Source organism: Heteronotia binoei, chromosome 15 (assembly GCF_032191835.1).
Source record: "Heteronotia binoei isolate CCM8104 ecotype False Entrance Well chromosome 15, APGP_CSIRO_Hbin_v1, whole genome shotgun sequence".
NCBI lineage: Eukaryota > Metazoa > Chordata > Lepidosauria > Squamata > Gekkonidae > Heteronotia > Heteronotia binoei.
Window position 1 is genome coordinate 25564625 of NC_083237.1, and position 18768 is coordinate 25583392.

The following is an 18768-nucleotide window of genomic DNA, read 5'->3' on the forward strand; positions in this document are numbered from 1 at the left end:
ATGGGTGGGTGAGGCTAAAAAACTGAGTCAGTAATGGTTAACACCACTTCAAAAAAAAGAAAAAGGGAATGCCTGTTTAAACATCAGGGACCACTCCTCCCCAGAGGCAGCTTTATCTAAAGAACAGCTATGGCTCCGTGTTTGGAAACGGGCCAAAAGCCGTACAGACTTCGGTCAAAGATGCAGCAAAGCCTAATGGATTAGAAATACCTCTGATCACCAGCAGGGGGCAGCCGGTCCTTTTAGATTTGTCAAAACCCCCCTTTTTTATTTTTCCGCACTGTATTTTGGCACAAACTTTTGTCAGCCCTTAATTAAGCTGCAGCGAAGGAGAAGAGAGGGTTCCCTTACACTGGCTGAGGAACAAAACACCCTCTTGATCTACGCTGCAGCCCCAAATTTGGCACAGTATGCTGTGGAAGCCATCTTGTAGTAGGCTTATGAACAGAGGAGTCTAGGCTTTCATTTGTACACTCTGCTTTCAGCCTCTTAGGCCCTGTTCCCCTCTCACAGGATCCTGGGATCATGGCTGTCCATTATAGATCTTAACCAAATAGGCAAGAACTCCCCCAAGCCCCAGTGCGATATGACGACACTCCTCATTTTAAAGCCCTATGCAGAAAATAGCCACTCTGGTTATTCTGGAAGTGCCTTCTTGAAAAAGGACAGTGGTTTTTGTTTTATTTCTAACTGTTTAGTAGGAATATTTGATCCCTGCCACTTCTTTAATGAAGTGCCTCGTGGTGGACTTAATCCTCCACCTCTTTCCCACAAGATGTGAGATGTGTACTCAGGTCCCAGTGGTGGGTTTCAAAAGGTGATGCAAGATCATGAATGGATGGAGAAATAGAGGAACAGATAGACAGGTGGAGGGATAAATAGTGGGAGGAAGGAAGATAAGAAAGTGGAAGAAGAAAGAGAAGGAAAAGGGAAAAGCAAAGAAAGGAGGAAAAAGCAAGATAGTGGAAGAGAGAAAGGAAAGAAAGAGAAAAAAGAAGATAGTGAAAGGAAGAAAGATGACCGCATGGGTAGACTGCTTGCTCACTTCACAACATTCTGACTCTCCCTTCAAACTTTGACCTGTGCCTTCCCTTCATGCTTCCTTCCTGTGCCCTCTCCTCTCTTACACTGGTGTTGTCTTCCTGTTGAGCGTGTTGGTGTTGGAGGAGGCATCTTTACCCAGAGTGCCCGTAGCCCCTGCTACACCAGGCCCAGTCACTGTGACAGTGACACCAGGGTCCTTGGGGAAGGTGTTGTGCAGTTGCAGGAACCCACCGCCGGTACCGGTTGCACCCGATGCTGCTGCACCCGTGGATGCCGTTTCACTGGCACCGCCATAGAGCGAACTGACGTTGGCTTTGGAGGGGTCCCTTGAGAGTGTGTACATGGAGATGTCGGTGGAAGGGAAACCCTTCAGGCCGACGGGCGAGGTTTCTCGAGACTGTGATGGTTCGGTGGAGCGGGAGCTGGAGCGTGACCGGCGTCGATATCGGAAACGGTAGCTGGGCAAGCGCAATATGGCCGATGATGAGGAAGATGGGTTCTTCAGCAGCTCTGTGCGGCTCTTGCAGTGGGCTTCCCGGTTCTTCTCAATGTATATGTTGACGGCAAGGACCCCAATCATCTCAGCCAGAATGAAAGAGAGGCCACCAAAGTAAAAGGACCAGCCGTAAGAGTAGTGGCTCTTCTTCTCGTCGTCACGCTTTGTGCCAGGGTCTCCAGCGTTGGCTGAGATGTAAACAATGACCCCAATGATGTTGCTGAGACCTGACGGTGTGGAAATAAAAGACAGCGAGATAAAGGATGTCAGGTGGATGGAATAAGCGGATGGCGTGACCGAGTGCAAAGACGTGTTTGAGAAAGGAGGGAATGCGAGAAGAGGGGCATTTCGGAGTTCACAGATGTTTTGCTGGACAGAAGGACAAACTGGTGGCTCTTCGGGGAGGGTTTTAGTTACTTTTTTGATTTTATTTTTAGCCCAACTTTTTTGCTAAGACTCAAAGTGGATTTAACAGTATAGAACAGTGCAGTGAACCAGCATAAGGAATGATGCAAGAGGACTGGAATCACAAAATTTAGGAAAAAATGCAAAAACCATGAGACTTGATATTGCCTGGAAGTGAAGGAGAGAAAAAGTGGTACAACAAGATTTAAAAAAAATATATGGAGGGAAGCATGTAGGAGGGAGGTGGCGATGGAGAAGAGAGGAATTCAGTGGGTGGGTGGGTGGAGGGGTGGCTGATAGATAAGAAAGGATAGAGGAAGATGAGTCAAGGCCAGGCAGAAGTGAAGGTTCAACAGTGAGGAAGGTAGAGAGGGATGGAGGAGGAGAAAAAGAAGGAGTGGAGGGAGAAGAAGAGTTGGATTCATACCCTGTTCTTCGCTTGGAATCTCAAAGCGGCTTACAATCACCTATTGCTCAAAAGAGCTCTCTCAGTCCCACCTACCTCACAGGCTGTCTGTTGTGGGGAGAGGAAGGGAAGGAGATTGTAAGCTGCTCTGAGACTTCCAAGTGAAGGGCAGAATATAAATCCAATAACTTTCTCCTCCTCCTCCTTCCCACAACAGACTGCCAAGGTCACCCAGCTGGCTGCATGTGGTGGAGTGGAAAATCAAACCTGGTTCTCCAGATTAGAGTTTGCCGCTCTTAACCACTACACCAAACTGGCTCTCTATGAAAACATAGCTGGATGCATGGAGTACTAAAGACAGGGAGAAAAGAAGGAATGGATGGCCAGATAAACAGATGAAGAGGTGGAGAGAGATTGATGGATGGAGAGAGAAAGTGAACTGACCAGAAAACCTTTGACTGACCAACCTATCCTTATGTCAGAGCCTGAGAGGGATTCTGTGAGCTCTGCCCTGTCCATCACTTACCTGCAGCAACAAAGAGGATACCAGCCCCAAGGATGATGTTGCGCTTGGACTTGTAGACGCGGCTGGCAGCCACGCAGAAGCCTCCCAGCAGAAGCAGGATGGCGCTTAGGATTGGGAAGATGCTCGAGGCTCGTACCACACCTGCAGGGGAGGGATGGAAGTGGGACAGTTATCAGACTGGAGATCTCGAATGCTCGAGAGTAGAATCAGATGAATTGTGTGGCCACACCTCTTGCTAACCGGTAGCACTTCACACTGTGGGAAGGAACTTGTGTATGTGAACAAGATCACACCCACCTCCTATAAAGAAATTATCTGCATGTAGAAAAGTAGCTTGTCATTGAGAAGAGTTCCGGGCTAGTCTTGTTCCTGGTGAACTATTTTTATGTGCGCTCAGAGAGCTTTTAGATACAGGAAAGAGTTCAGTTTGTACCCACTCTAAATGGTACGACCCTAAATGGTACATTATGGGATTTTGCTGAATTTATGGTTCTGTAGCTCAGCGGTTTCAGTTAGATCTGCTTTAATGTCTTGGAAAGAACAGAACCGCCCTGACCTGGATAGCCCAGGCAAGCCTGATCTCATCAGATCTTGGAAGCTAAGCCAGGGTCGACCATCCGTAGCACTTGGATGGGAGACTGTCCTTGAAATAGCCAGTCAGGAGGCAGGGGCAGGCTTATTCGGGGGCTAGCCTTACAGTGGCTCTCCTCCTTTCTTGATGGTCGGGGACAAAGGGTGGCAATTGGGGGGGAGCTGTCTCAGAGATACCCACTTCATTGTGGTGTGCCTCAGGGGGCAGTTCTCTCCCCGATGTTGTTTAACATCTTTATGCGCCCCCTTGCCCAGATTGCACGGAGGTATGGGCTGGGTTGTCATCAATACGCAGATGACACCCAGCTCTATCTATTGATGGACGGCCGGGCTGGCGATGTCCCTACAAATTTGGACCGGGCATTACAAGCCGTGGCTGACTGGCTCAGGCTGAGCGGGCTGAAGTTGAATCCGGCGAAGACTGAGGTCCTTTGCGTGGGCCGCGGCGGACCGGGAGGGGAGATCACTTTACCGGCCTTTGACGGTGCGCCACTGGTACCAGTGCGCAAAGTCAGGAGCCTGGGAGTGCTACTGGAATCCTCTTTATCAATGGAGGCCCAGGTAGCCGCCACTGCTAGATCCGCCTTCTTTCACCTTAAGAGGGCGAGGCAGTTGGCTCCCTTCTTGGAGCGCACCGACCTAGCAACTGTGATCCACGCAACGGTCACTTCGAGATTGGACTACTGCAATGCCCTCTACATGGGGCTGCCCCTATACCGAACACGGAGACTTCAGGTAGTCCAGAACGCGGCGGCCAGGCTACTGGAGGGACTACCACGGTGGGAACCTGCGCGGCCTGGGCTGCGGGATCTGCATTGGCTGCCGGTTGTCTACCGTGTTCGCTATAAGGTGCTGGTCATTACCTTTAAAGCCCTATATGGCCGAGGACCTGCCTACCTAAAGGACCGCCTCTCCCCATATGTGCCCCAGAGAGCGCTGAGATCCGGTTCTCAGAACTTACTAACAATCCCTGGGCCAAGAGAAGCTAGGTTGAAGGCTACCAGGGAGCAGGCCTTCTCGGTGATAGCCCCTCGTTGGTGGAACGACCTTCCTGAGATGGTGCGAGCCCTGCGGGACCTGAACCAGTTCCGCAGGGCTTGCAAAACATTTCTTTTCCAGCTGGCTTTTGAGATAGAACTTGATTAATCCAACGAATGGACATCTAGCCATCTTGCGTACATTATGATACAGTATTTTAGCACCATTTTATATATTTTAACTATTTTAAATAATTTATTTGTGACTGATATATTTAAAACTGTTTATGTTGTTTTATGTGAATCATGGGATCCCCATGTCTGTTAGCCGCCCTGAGCCCGCCTGGCGGGGAGGGCGGGATATAAAAATAAAATATTATTATTATTATTATTATTATTATTATTCAGCTATCTCTCTGAATATCCTCCAGGCCCCCAGTAGGGGTCAGTCACCTGAGGTTGACATGACTTCCAGCTGCAGATACACAGACACACCTAAAATACACAAAAATACCCCCAAAAGAAGAAGAGAACCCAATAATGGAAACTCTAAAAGTTTTTGCACTTCATTGGTCAATCCATTTGGACATTCTAAGGTTACAGGTTCTAGAGCAGTGGTTTTCCAGGTGTGTGCCAAGGAGGCCGAGGATATGTGAAAGCATATCAGGAAGTGCATCCAGAGCAGTGGGCAAGCTTCCCTGAGAGACATCTTGTTTGTATCCAGTTTTCCCTGGCTCAGTGCAGATGCAAGAGACATATTCTAGGGGTGGGGTTGTGGCTCAGTGGGAGAGCATTTGTTTGACATGCAAAATGTCTCAGGTTCAATCCCTGGCATCTCCATTTAGTAACAGGCAACTGGGCAGTAGGCAACTATGAAAGACCCTGGAGAGCTGTTGCCAGTCAGAGCAGACAGGTCTTGCTTTTGTATAACGCAGCTTCATGTGTGTCTCATCCATGCAACAAAGTGAGCATTGGCTCGATCCACCAACAAGCTACTTCTTATATGCTTAAACAAGAGCTCATTGACCAGAACGCATGACATGCATCAGATATGTCTTAAGCAAATTTTCCGTGTTCCTCTTATACTGTGAAGTGCGGAATCATCCCAGAAGCCCCTGAGAATATCGAGTAGGGATGTTGTGAAAGACTTCTGCCTGAGGCCCTGGGAAGCTGCTGCCTTGGTCTATGTCAGGAATGGCCAAACTTGCTTAATGTAAGTGCCACACAGAATAAACATCAGATGTTTGAGAGCCGCAAGACATGAATGTCAGATGTTGGAAGGAAGGAAGGAAGGAAGGAAGGAAGGAAGGAAGGAAGGAAGGAAGGGGTGGAAAGAAAGCAACTTTAACTTTAAATGCATTCTCCAAGCCACCAGCTGGCTTGGCTTGGTGAAGTGATTTAAAGAGACAAATTCCTTCTCCAAGCCAGTCAACGTGGGGGCTTCAAGAGACAGTCTGTGTGAAAAAGCCACATATGGCTCCCAAGCCACAGTTTGGCCACTCCCGGTCTATGTCCTCTGTGAACTATGGACCAGATGTGATTTTTAACTAGTTAGGTCTGGTTTCCCGGAAGGTGGAACATTAAAAGAAGAAAATACTGCTCTAGATTCAGTTTTGCCTTAACTACCTTATAAGTGGGGAGACCTTTTTTGTTTGATTTACTTGGACCTTGAGCTGTTGCTACATGGAGTGCCTTGGCCCAGTGGGACATGTCAGACTAGGAACAGGAAGGCCTGTGTTGAAATCTGCACTCAGCTGGGACACTTCCTAGCAGTCCTTAGGCCAGGAGCTTTCACCGTCTTCACAGGGCTGTGGCGAAGAGAAGCATGCAACCCTCAGCTTCTCAGAGTAAGGGTGTGCAACCCATGTGAAAGAGCTGATTGCCACAGTGCTTTAAGCTTCAGCTTATTTTAATCCATCCCCTCTTGTTTTCCACCCTCCACCCCGAATTGTCATGCATTGTTGGCATCTTTAGCAAATCCTCCTTCTCACAAAACCTTCTTCCCACAAAAGAAAGAAATACTCAAACCTCAGTATAAAACCTTGAGATAAAGTCAGATATCCCAAGAGTTAACCCCCCCCCCCACAAAAATGGTACATGGGGGTGGTGGAGCTCCTAACAGCCAAGTCAAAATGGATTTTCACAGAGACAGCCAAGAGAACTTTTTTGCCTCCAAGGTTCATCTCAGTTCCAAAAACTGAGCTATGGTGCCTCAGCTGTACTGACACTGGACAGGAGGAAGGCAAAGATGGAGCTGGTGTGTGTGTGTTTAAGGCAAATGTGCAGTGGCTTTTCTCCTTTGCAAAATGTCGGAACATTTTGTTTGCATTCTCTATTTTTGAAAGAATGAACCCTCAGCCCAGGGTTGAGAGAACAGATTTGGGGAAAGTTGAGGATGTTTTAAAAAAAAAAATCAGAGCAGCTGTCAAAAAGGATTTCTGTATGTAAATGCTTAAATGACTTGATTAAAAAGAACTGCAGATTTTGTGAAGATGAAGTTCACTTGCAAGAGAAGCCTGAGACAAATCGACAAAGAGTCCAAACTATGCTCCAAACTTTGTTAATTTGGAAGGAGTAGCTGAGAAATATGTTAATCTGCCTAATCTTACCCATAGACTTTCATTTCCCGGGGGGTGGGGGAGACAGGAAGAATGTGACTTGAAACAGTTTGAGAGTCAGTGTAGCGTATCTCCTGCTTTAGACTGAGAGCCTTGCTGGATGTGACATTGCACACAGTTTGCGTTTGGCTAGTTTAGCTTTCCTTAAGCACTCTGCTAACTAGTGGGAACTGGACCTGGCCTAACTATACCAGTTAATCCCAACAGGGCTTGCGTTGCCACTGTGGGATACTTATACCCAGCACTTTTTTTGTAGCAGGAACTCCTTTGCATATTAGGCCACACACCCCTGAAATAGCCAATCCCCCAAGAGCTTACAGGGCTCTTATTACAGGGTACCTAGTAAGCTCTTGGAGGATTGGCTACATCGGGGTGTATGGCCTAATATGCAAAGGAGTTCCTGATACAAAAAAAGCCCTGCATATACCTACCCCTCAATTAGGAGGTGAGAGGAGGAGGGGCTGCCTCAACACGAGAGTTATGAATTGCCTGCAAGTGCAGAACTAGGTGACATGAATGGGGAATGGAGACCCATGCATAGATGACATTTTTAAAAATGTGGGCAAACAACTGTCCCAGTGAAGACTGAGGGCCATGGCATGGTTGAGGGTTTAACCCTTCCCCCCATCTTTTAAGTGCATTCAGAGGTTACAGTGAACTAGCACATGATACATGTGGACCCAGTGAGATACATGTGAACCCAGTTTATTGCTGGCCCCTTGCCCACTCCTTGCTCCTCCCCTTTTTATTGTACAACGAACCCAGGTGAGGAGCTAACATATGAATGTGCCCAAGTACGTGCAGGTACACATGCCCATGAGTTAGATGGAGTTAGTTTTCTCTCCACAAACTGGGATTTTAGGTCTGAATTCAGCACTAGGACCAACACTCCAGCCTGTGTTTTGTTGCAATGGTTTGCCCAAATAGCTAAGCAGTCTGGCCAGCAGTTTGGCATACATAGCTAAGAATAGCCCAATTTGTACAAATAATTCAAAACAGGCCATTGCAGAAAATAACCCGGTCTGTTAAAATACTAAAGCAGCAGGAACAGCTGGGCGAAGCCGTTTATGTGTTGTCATCTTGGTGCCGAGTCCCTGCCTGCATTTGTATATCATGGGTAACTGGAGAATTTCTAACCAAGCTTTTCCATGTGAGAAAGGGGAAAGGAGGAGTTAAGTGTCCACACAAGCACAGGAACAAGCTGGGTTCATGCAAATCCTGGTTTAGTGTTGCTCAAGAGTTATTTTGTAGAAAAAGAGGGTGCTGGAGCTCAGTAGCACAACTCATTTGCGTTTGCCACACACCCCTGACAGCGCCGGAAGGCGTCCTAAATAATAGCAGCTCAGCATCTACCTTAAAATGCTTCTTGAATTAGAATTGTCACAAGAAAACCTTACTCCCATCATACTTTTGAAATGACTTTCTCCTATGTGGCCACTGCCACAGTGGCATGAAGAAGATTTCCATTTATCTGCTTTACATGTTTTGGTTATTTTCCCCATTTTTGTGGGGGGAAATATTAGAAAGTTTGTCAAATCTTAGAGTTCAATACATTTCTCACAGGGGTGTATGGCCTAATATGAACAATGGAGCCCAGAAGCAAGTATTTGGGGCGGGGGGGTGGGGGGTGGGGAGAGAAAAAAAGAGCACAATAAAATTTAGAGGTTCCAGAGTTCCGCTCCTGTAAGCTTCTGCCCAAAATGAGGCCTGGTGTTGGCCTGTTGGGGCCTGAGTGCAGTCCTTGTGTGGAAAGCAACCTTATTTATTTATCTGGGGAGGAGGAGGAGGAGAAGATATTGGATTTATATCCCGCCCTATTCTCTGAATCTCAGAGTCTCAGAGCCATCACAATCTCCTTTACCTTCCTCCCCAACAACAGACACCCTGTGAGGGCTAAGAGAGTTCTTACAGCAGCTGCCCTTTCAAGGACAACTCTTACGAGATCTATGACTGACCCAAAGCCATTCCAGCAGCTGCAAGTGGAGGAGTCAGGAATCAATCAGTGGTAGAACATGAGCTTGGCATGTAGAAAGTTCTGCAGACAATGCCTGTCATTGTCAGGTTTTTTTTTTTTTTAAATCTTGGACAACGGGGGCTGGGAAAGGCCTTTCACTGCCTGGGAGCCTGAGATGGGGATCTACTGCCAGCCAAAGTAGGCACTGCAGCACTGAGCTAGGTGGACCCAAGCATCTGACCTGGTATAGGAAAGGAAAGGTCCCCTCTGCAAGCACCAGTCGTTTCTGACTCTGGGGTGACGTTGCTTTCACAATGTTTTCATGGCAGACTTTTTACGGAGTGGTTTGCCGTTGCCTTCTCCAGTCATCTACACTTTCCCTCCTGTAAGCTGGGTACTCATTTTACCGACCTCGGAAGGATGGAGCCGGCTACCTGAACCAGCTTCTGCTGGGATCGAACTCAGGTCGTGAGCAGAGGGCTCCGACTACAATACTGCAGCTTTACCACTCTGCGCTCGGGGCTCTGACCTGGTATAAGATAATAATTTTTTTTTAAAAAAAAATAAGATAATAACTTTAGAACATAAGGGCCCTGCTGGGTCAGACCGGTGGTCCATCTAGTCCAGCATTCTGTCTCTTACCCAATAACCAACCAGTTCTACAGATCCAACAACAGGGCAGAAAGGCTGAGGCTTTCCCCTGATGTCACCTCCGGGCACTGGTATTCAGAGCTTCACTGTCTCTGAATGTGGAGGTTCCCTTTATTCACTATAGCTAGTAGCCACTGATAGACCTGCCCTTCATGAATCTGTCTAACCCCTTTTAAAGCTGTCCACGCTGGTGGCCATCACTACGTCCTTTGGCATTGAGTTTTAATTTGTAATCACTCATGGTGTAAAGAAATATTTTCCTTTTGTTTGTCCAGAACGAACTTTCCATCAACTTCACTGGATACCCCTGAGTGCTAATATTTCAGCAGATTCAAGAAAAATTCTCCCCATCCACTTTTTCTATCCTGTGCATAATTTTATAGAGTTTACGTGTTTCAGTATCAACTTCCTCTGATCAAAATACTTCATAATCTAGAATCTTCATAATCATCACGTGTGGCCTGGGCTGTGGGAACTGCACTGGCTGCCAATTGTGTACCGGGTTCGTTACAAGGTGCTGGTTATTACCTATAAAGCCCTATATGGCCAAGGACCTGCCTACCTCAGGGACCGCCTCTCTCCATATGTTCCCCAGAGGGCACTGCGTTCCAGTTCACAAAATCTTCTGGAGATCCCTGGGCCTAAGGAGGCCAAACTTAAAACAACTAGAGAGCTGGCCTTCTCCATAAAAGCGCCCCAATGGTGGAATCAGCTCCCGGAGGAGGTGCGGGCCCTGCGGGACCTCAACCAGTTCCGCAGGGCCTGCAAAACTGCCCTCTTCCAAGAAGCCTTCAAGACGTGACCAGACTGAATATTATGCCGCCAGGATAAACAGAGATTGTAGCACCATATTGTTTTTAGCTTTTTAATATTAATGTATATTTATATTCGTATTTGTATTTATTGTGAACTGATTTTACTTGTATTGCCACTTCATGATATTATATCATGACATATTGTAAGCCGCCCTGAGCCTGCCTCGGCAGGGAGGGCGGGATAGAAATAAAATTTATTATTATTATTATTAGAACCAATGCTCAAAAAGAATATACATGCAGTTAAGTCAATTACTCCAAAGAGGCATTAGAGAACCACTACCTGGGAAACGTGTTATCAAATATACTTATTTGTCCTTGAGTCTTCACTACACTGCAACATTGTTGTTTTGAGAGTCTTTCAGCAATAACTGTTTCTTCACCCAGAGGTCTGCTTGTCAACACTGCTACACTATAGCAGCCCTTTTAAGTGACTCTGGTTTTTGTATGATTTGTAATGATTTCAATGTATTTTCATAAATTGTGAGCACGTCAAAATAGGCTTATTGCTTTAAATACATTTATAACTTTATTACTTAGCCTTAAAGTAAATGTATCTTGGCATTGAGCTTTTGTAAGTGTTTGTAGTTTATTGTTAGTCCTTAGAGACTTTTCGAGAGATTTTATATCTCTTTTGAACACGGTTCTCTCTAGGTTCTCAGCCATACTGTGTTTTTCCTGTTTGGTTTACAAATCCCCAGGTGGGGGCAGGGGATCCCCCAGTTTGGAGGCCCTCCCCGACTTCAGGGTCATCAGAAAGCCGGGGGGGGGGGATGTCTGCTGGGCACTCCATTATTCCCTATGGAGACCGATTCTCACAGGATATAATGGAGAACTGATCCATGAATATCTAGGGCTTGGGGGGGGGGGCTGTTTTTTGAGATAGAGGCACCAAAATTTCAGCATAGCATCCGATGCCTCTCCTCAAAACACCTCCCAAGTTTCAAAAAGGTTGGACCAGGCGGTCCAATTCTGTGAGCCCCCAAAGAAGGTGCCCCTATCCACTATTTCCAGTGGAGTAAAGACATTTAAAAGGTGTGTGGTCCCTTTAAATGTGATGGCCAGAATTCCCTTCGGAGTACAATAGTGCTTGTCACAACCTTGCTCCTGGCTCCATCCCAATGTCTCCTGACTCCACCCCCCAAAGTCCCCAGATATTTCTTGAATTGGACTTGGCAACCTTATGCTGCCGATACCCACAGTGGCTCCACAGAAAAGCAGATGCCTGTCTCACCTTTAGAGGAATGGACATGATGCTGAACTAGAACAGGTAAACTGTCTTTCAGAGGCACCTTGCCAAGCTCCTGCCCCTAGTCTCCATGTCCCTAAGGTCCTGGTGGAAATTGCTTATTTGCAAGTCAACATACATAGGCTTGTGTGACTTGACACCTTATGCTGAACAGATCCCCCCAACCCATATGCCATTGTGTGCCATCTGCATTCATTCACAAAAATGCATTTATAAGAAGAACTGCCTGTGCTGGAACAGAAAGATCCATCGATTCCTTTAAAGGTTTGACAGGCAGTTGCTAGCAACTGGCAGAAGGGTTGGGTGGGGGCAGCATGCTCTCTACTGTCTCCTCTTGGCCGCATGATATGTGCTGCAAATTCCCCTATATCTGCAAACATAGTCAGTGGTTCTTATTGACATACTTCAGGCATCTAAAAGATGCTCAGGCAGGGAATAAAATGGACATTGGGATTTTTTGTTTTGTTTTTGCAAAACCAAGACAAAAATGTTCAAACCAAACCCACATTTGGCTCAGACCTTCCTTTGAGAAGTAATTAGTACTGGGGATGGGCATGGATCGGGAAAACGGAGGTCCACGGAGGATTGTGGCTCGTGACTTTCATGAACCACAAAATTCCACAGACTTTCCTGGTTATGATCTTGTTTGTAGTTCATGAGGTCCATGTTGCAGCGGGACCTGGAAGTGGGCTCAGGAGGCATTTTAAATGCCTTCTGATCTGAGCCCAAGGCAAGCCAGTGTGCACAGGACGCATTTAAATGCCTCTTGAGCCCACATCTGGATTGTGCCAAAATGCCTCCTGAGCTCACTCATCACTTCAAAGGGTTCCTGGATGCCAGCACGTCTGGCTTACACACCTCTCCAAAGGATCAAATGGACCACCTAAAAAAATTGCAATCCATGGGCAGTCCAGCAAAACTGCAAATGCACAGACTGGGCACAAAATTAGGTCCGTGGACCAGTCCGTGCCCATCCCTAATTAGTACTCTGGACCAGCTCTTGATATTCCATTGTGGCGATGAAAGAAATTTCAAAGCCAACAAAACCAGAGGGAAAGGAAAGGTCCCCTGTGCAAGCACCAGTCGGAATCTGAGGTGACGTTGCTTTCACAATGTTTTCACGGCAGACTTTTTACGGGGTGGTTTGCCATTGCCTTCCCCAGTCATCTACACCATATGTACAACAGAACCAGAGCCATGCCACAAAACTGGGAATCCTGAGAATTGCTGGCCCAGCTGTGCCTTCAGGGTTGCAGCTGCATCATGTCCGCTTGCTGGTAATCCCCTCAGCACCAAGGCCAAAGTGTGCATCATCTGCAAGCAATAAGACAGGCGCCAGGGAACCCCCTACACCAATATGCAACTGCACGCCTGCTGGAATATAATAGCCTCCAGGAAACAACCAGCACTGGGCGCTGATTCATCCCTTTTGCTGTGTAATAGCTGCAGCCCACCACCAAATAAACCCTCAGTTATCACAGCCCCGGCAACCTCTGACATGGAGATTCAGCGGCATTCAAACTCTGTTTCCCCTGGTTACAGAGAACAGTGGAGAGAGGCCAAGGAAGAGGAATGAATAAGCCCCCTATTTATACGTACGTAGGAGGTATTCCGCGCTGTCGTGATCATAGTCTGTGTCCTCTGGAAAATGGTTGATTTTCACGCACACCCCTCGCCTCTGCCCTGAAATGGAGAGACAGAAATGACTAGCATCCAAAGAAGTTTCTTCTAAGCTCTGACCCAGGCTGTGTCGGCATTTGAATGCAGGACTCAGGTCCTTGACCCCTATGCTGGATTTTCCTATCAGATATCCAACCCTTACAACAGTCAGTTTGAATGGCAGCTGGGTCTCAAACCAGGGACCATCTTAGCTCCCCTGTGAAAGTTTAACCCAGTATGCCATCTAAGGTCTTGTTGTATGATGCTATAGAGCTCACCATCTTTTGTCATCTAGAGATCAGTTGTAATTCTGAGAGATCTCCAGGCCCCACCTGGAGGTTGGCAAACCTACATGGGAAACTCTTTGAGTTTTCTAGTGGCAGGAGGGTGGGTACGAACATTCTGCATTTTGATGGGACACCAGTAACGTGAGTCACAATTGGCTCATTTTAAGACCTCTATAAGGCCCATGTTCTTGAAGGCCGCAGATGCCAGCTCCTTATGCGGGAACAGTGGAAAGCACTCAAAAAAATGGATGCCATGGTGCCACCTGCTCCAGCCTTCCACTGACAGAGTTGCCTGTTCGTCTCTCCATCTGCTGTGCCCAGCAGGAGGATAATTGGACCCTCCGTGGGTGACGGGCAGGAGTAATAGGGGGAGAAGCACAGCCTTGCTCAGGACTGGAACGTTTAAAGGCAGAAGTGCTGTCGCTGGGCGAGGACCTGGCAACTCTGCTTCGATCTTACACAAGCAATATGGCAGCTTGTCTACTGCTTTATGGATAGGGTGAGAGGCAGAGGATGTGCCAGGCTGGGAATCTGTAATTAAATGGATGTTGGCTCTACTCCAGTCTGGTTTCAGGCCTGCTAATGGGACTGAAATGGCCTTGGTTGCCCAGGTGGATGATCTGTGCTGGAAGATGGACAGAGGGAGCGAGAATGTTGATTTTCTTGGACCTCTGGGTGGATTTTGATACCATCGATCATGGTATCCTTCTAAACAGCCTTACAGGGTTGGGACTGGGAGACACCTGTCTGAAGCAGTTTCAGTCCTACTTTGAAAGTAGGTTTCAGAGTGTGGTACAGAGGGGGGCGGAGCTGCTGCTTTGCCCTTGGGCCCCTGTGAGGTTCTGGAAGGTCTCATTCCCCATGCTTTTCAATAACTACATAAAGCCACTGGGAGAGGTCATCCAGAGATTTGGGCTGAGTGGCTACCAATATGCAGTTGACCCTCCGTTCTTCCAGCAGATCCCAGGGTGATGGTGTGGAAATCATAAACCCTGGAGGCAGTTTTGGGGTGGATGAGGGCTAACAAACAGAAACTTAGTGCCAACAGTATGGCAGTACTATTGGGGGGGGGGGGCATGATTGACCTGGGAAATGGAATCCTGTTCTGGATAGGGATGTGCACCCCTCTAAAGGAGCACATTCATAGTTTAGGGGTGCTGCTAGACCTGGGCTTCCTGTTGAATAAACATCTGGCAGTCGTGGCCATGAATGCCTTTCACCAGCTGTGGCCTTTCCTGGGCAGGAAAGATCTTGCCACTTTGGTGCAGGTAGCAGTAACATCTAGATTAGATTACTGTACTGTGCTGTGTGTAGGGCTGCCCTTGAAGACTGTCCAGAAGCTTCAGTTAGTACAAAATGCTGCAGCTAGAATGTTGACTTAAATGGGTCTTAGGGACCTTACCGATCCACTCTTGTGCCATCTGTACTGGCTCCCAGTTTGCTTCTAGGTCTCACTCATGGTGCTGGTATTGATCTCTGAAGATCTGTATGGCTTGGGAACAGCAAACCTTCAGGACTGCCTTCTACCATATGAACCTACCCATCCTTTCCAGTCCTGTCAGGGAGAATATACTCAGTGTCTTTATAGTACAGGACCCCATCTGCTTTGGCCCTGAGGAAATCTGGAGTAGGAGACGCTTTCAAATTAGTAACAGATATTTATTTATTATATTTACTTTGTTTATATCCCTCCTTTCTCCACAAAGGAGACCCAGAGTGGTTTACATCTGTCTCTCTCCTCTTTGCTGTTTTATCCTCACAGTAAACCTGTGAGGCAAATTAGGCTGAGGGTGTGTGACTGGGCCAAGGTCATGCTGCTAACCTCTGTGGCAGAGGAGGGATCTGAACCTGGGGTCTCTGAACTAGCTTGCCCTTATTTGGGCAGAGGATGAGTGCAGAGGGACGGCAAGGACTGCTGGAACTCCTTCCAGGACCTCTTACGGTGAGTTCCAGACTATTCATGGTCTGGAGGGGTAGGTTTTGCCTTCCTTGCCTCCCCATTCACTTATATGGAGAGCCAGTTTGGTGTAGTGGTTAAGTGCATGGACTCTTATCTGGGAGAGCTGGGTTTGATTCCCCACTCCTCCACTTGCACCTGCTGATGTGACCTGTTCCTCTCAAGAGCAATTTCTGTCAGAGCTCTCTCAGCCCCACCTTCCTCACAGCATGTCAGTTGTGGGTAGGAGAAGGGAAAGGAGATTGTAAGCTGCTCTGAGACTCTTTCAGGTAGTGAAGGGTGGGGTGTAAATCCAATCTCTTCTTTTATACAGGATGATGTAAAGCTCAGGGAGGCTGTTTTTAAAAATTGTGTGTGCGCATCCAAGCTTCCCATCCAAACACTTGCCACGGCTGACCCTGCTTAGCTTCCGAGATCTGACTAGAGCAGGCTTGCCTGGCCTACTCAGGTCAGGGCAAGCTCAAGGAGGCTATTCACATGGGGGTCAAATCTACTTCTTGTGTGTCCTCAGTGATCCCACGGATTAGGAATCAAGCCTTCCCCTGCCTGCCAATCCCCATCCTCTAGGTTCTGTTTCTTGGTGGCACACATGTGTCAACAGAGAGTGAGACAGAATGTAGTTGTTTGCAATATGTATCCTGTCAAGACAGCAATAGGGTGAACATGGGCATATGGACAGGGTAGAATGGAGAACTGGGCAAATGTATGAGATAAATGAGGCAGTTCAGCCAAAGAGGGGAAAAACCAAAGCCCCTGCAAGAGTGGAGAAAGCAGATCCATTAAGGAAGAGATGGGATTTCCTTTTTCCCCAAAGGTCCTTGCCGATGATCTGCTTGTCACAATTATAGCTTGCTGTTCCCACTATTTCCTTTCCAACCTTCCTCTCGCCAGCTAGCTGCCCTCAGTCAATTAGGCCATCATTTTGTGATGGAATTGTGGCAAGTCTGGCAGAACTGCCATGTCCAAGGCTCAGCTCATTGTTTTCCTTATTTCCCATTCTTTTCTTGGTTCATGCCTGCAAGAGAATGAGGTGGCAAAGCCATGATGTGGTAGAAGGCACTACACCACATGAAGCTGCAGATGGTAGATACCAGCTCTGAGTATTCCTTTACATTTTAAAAAAAACGCCATGCAAATAGAATGTAGCAAATTAGGAAGAAAGATTCCGCCCTCTCTCTTTGCTTGCTATGCTGATTTTCTGTTTGCAGGGAGTTTTTGGTTCCTGTAGAGGAGCATCTCAAAATATGATTCTACATGAATCCTCACACCTGCTGTCCAAAGTGGTATGGTGTATTCATGCTGCCCATGGGTGCCATGCTGCCCACTGACATCTTTTTTTGGCTCCTGCCCAGTGCTTTTAGAAAGCGGGTAGGGTGCAACCAAGCCTTGGGCAGGTGGGGCAGAAGACAGACAGACAGAAAATATATGTATTTTGGGGATTATAAAGAGATGAGAGCCCTGACTTGGATAACCCAAGCTAGCCCAATCTCGTCAGATCTCAGTAGCTAAGCAGGTTGACCCTGGCGATTTCTTGGATGGGAGACCTCTTTGGAATACCAGTAGGCAGGAGATGGGCAGGCTTTATTCAGCCACTTCCTTGAATATCCCCTGGGCTCCTAGTAGGGATCAGTCACCAGAGGTTGCCATGAACCCACTTCGGCAGGGAGGGCAGGGTATAAATTGAATAAATAAATAAATGACTTCCAGGTGCACACAAACACACACATGCACATATAAAAATACAACCCCCCCCCAAAAAAAAGGGTGGGGGGGGAGAAAGCAGGTGGAACCAGGTGGTTTTTTTCTAATTGCCCATTGGAAATTTGACTGGCTTTGCAGATTTTTAAAAATGTTGCATTGGCAGCAACCACCACTACGGCTCGCTTAGCCAAACCAACAATCTTCACTGTGTGACTAAAGGCAAGCCATTTTGTGACTGGCTCCGCCTCCTGCACCAACCACATTGTGTCAGAAATCCAGTGGTACGCACAGGTTCCAAAAGATTGGGGACCCTTGGTTTGTTCTGCTGCCTATATTCTATTGCTTTGATCCCCTGCATGAGTGAACCAGGATTTATGTCTCATTGGACATGTCATCCTTGTCCTCAGCTGTGCCTGGATGACTCCTCCAGTATGGACTCTTCACCTTGCCTGACAACTGCTTTTATTTTGGTCCAGTTTGAAACCTTATGGTATTCTTGTTGTGGGCCCAGATGTCCTTAAACTTACTTTGCTTTTGAGGATGTTCATGTTCATGGCCGTCTCTGACAGGGCTTTATCCCAGAACTGAATCTCAAAAACTGATGGGAGTTCTTTGGAATGGGTTTCTCACCTTCTAAACAGCATATCCTCCAGAGGCCTGAATGGGTGAGCCCCCCAGGATCCTTCTTGTCTTTCTGGGGAGTCTCCTCAGAGGTGATGTTGGTGGTATTGCAGATGAAAGCACGGGCGTAAAGCCAGTAGTCTGTACCGATGGCAATGATCATGAGGCCGAAAGCGGCAAAGGCCCCCACGGTGGTGAGGAGTATCTGGACTCCCTTTTCGCACCAGACCATCCTTTCCTCATTCCAGCGCTTAAGTGACTCCAGCTTGGCGGTAATAAACGAAGCCAGCAGTGACAGATGTAAGCCGCAAGGGCCACCGGTGAAGATGCTTTGAAGAGAGTCAGATGAGGAGTGCCCTGGCTTTCAAGGGCAGCTTCCTCTTCTGGAGGGCAGAATCTGGAACACAAGATGTTGTGAGGGAGAAAAGCAGTCTTCTGTCCCTAATTCAATGTGTAGGTGGGGTATGGATAGAAGAGAGCCTATGAAGAAGATCTTTAACCGTTGCTGCAAAGTTCTTGGGGGTGGGGGGACTCTGTGAAGAACGCTGATAAGAGTTTTCTGGATTGCTTCTAAAATATTAGGTTCTCTTGGAAGCCCTCTCTTCAGATATTTAGAAGGAACAACTCTAAATGAACTTCAAGTTAAGTTTCCAGAGAAGATGTAGGAACCTCCTAGAAAATTTTGTAGAAAGCAGCAGAGGACATTTAGAAAGGGTGTGGATGATTTATTAAGTTGTTCCGCATAAGTATAGGCAAGGTGTTCTGGAGGGACTGTTGGAAGATGCACGTTTATTAGAGTGTGGAGTGTCAG

The 18768-nt window shown here is 47.3% G+C and overlaps 1 protein-coding gene and 1 non-coding gene across 2 annotated transcripts; one reads left to right on the forward strand and one right to left on the reverse strand.

The window, feature by feature from the left end:
• Positions 1–939: 939 nt before the first annotated feature.
• Positions 940–18468, reverse strand: CACNG8 (calcium voltage-gated channel auxiliary subunit gamma 8). Its single transcript, XM_060256361.1, has 4 exons — positions 17967–18468; positions 13332–13415; positions 2878–3018; positions 940–1767 (listed from the first exon to the last, which is right to left on the reverse strand). Exons 1-4 carry the CDS (start codon positions 18187–18189, stop codon positions 1124–1126), a joined length of 1092 nt encoding a protein of 363 aa, XP_060112344.1. The 5' UTR covers positions 18190–18468; the 3' UTR covers positions 940–1123.
• Positions 5214–5285, forward strand: TRNAV-GAC (transfer RNA valine (anticodon GAC)). Its single transcript has one exon. It is a non-coding gene; the product is annotated as a tRNA-Val (tRNA).
• Positions 18469–18768: the final 300 nt, after the last annotated feature.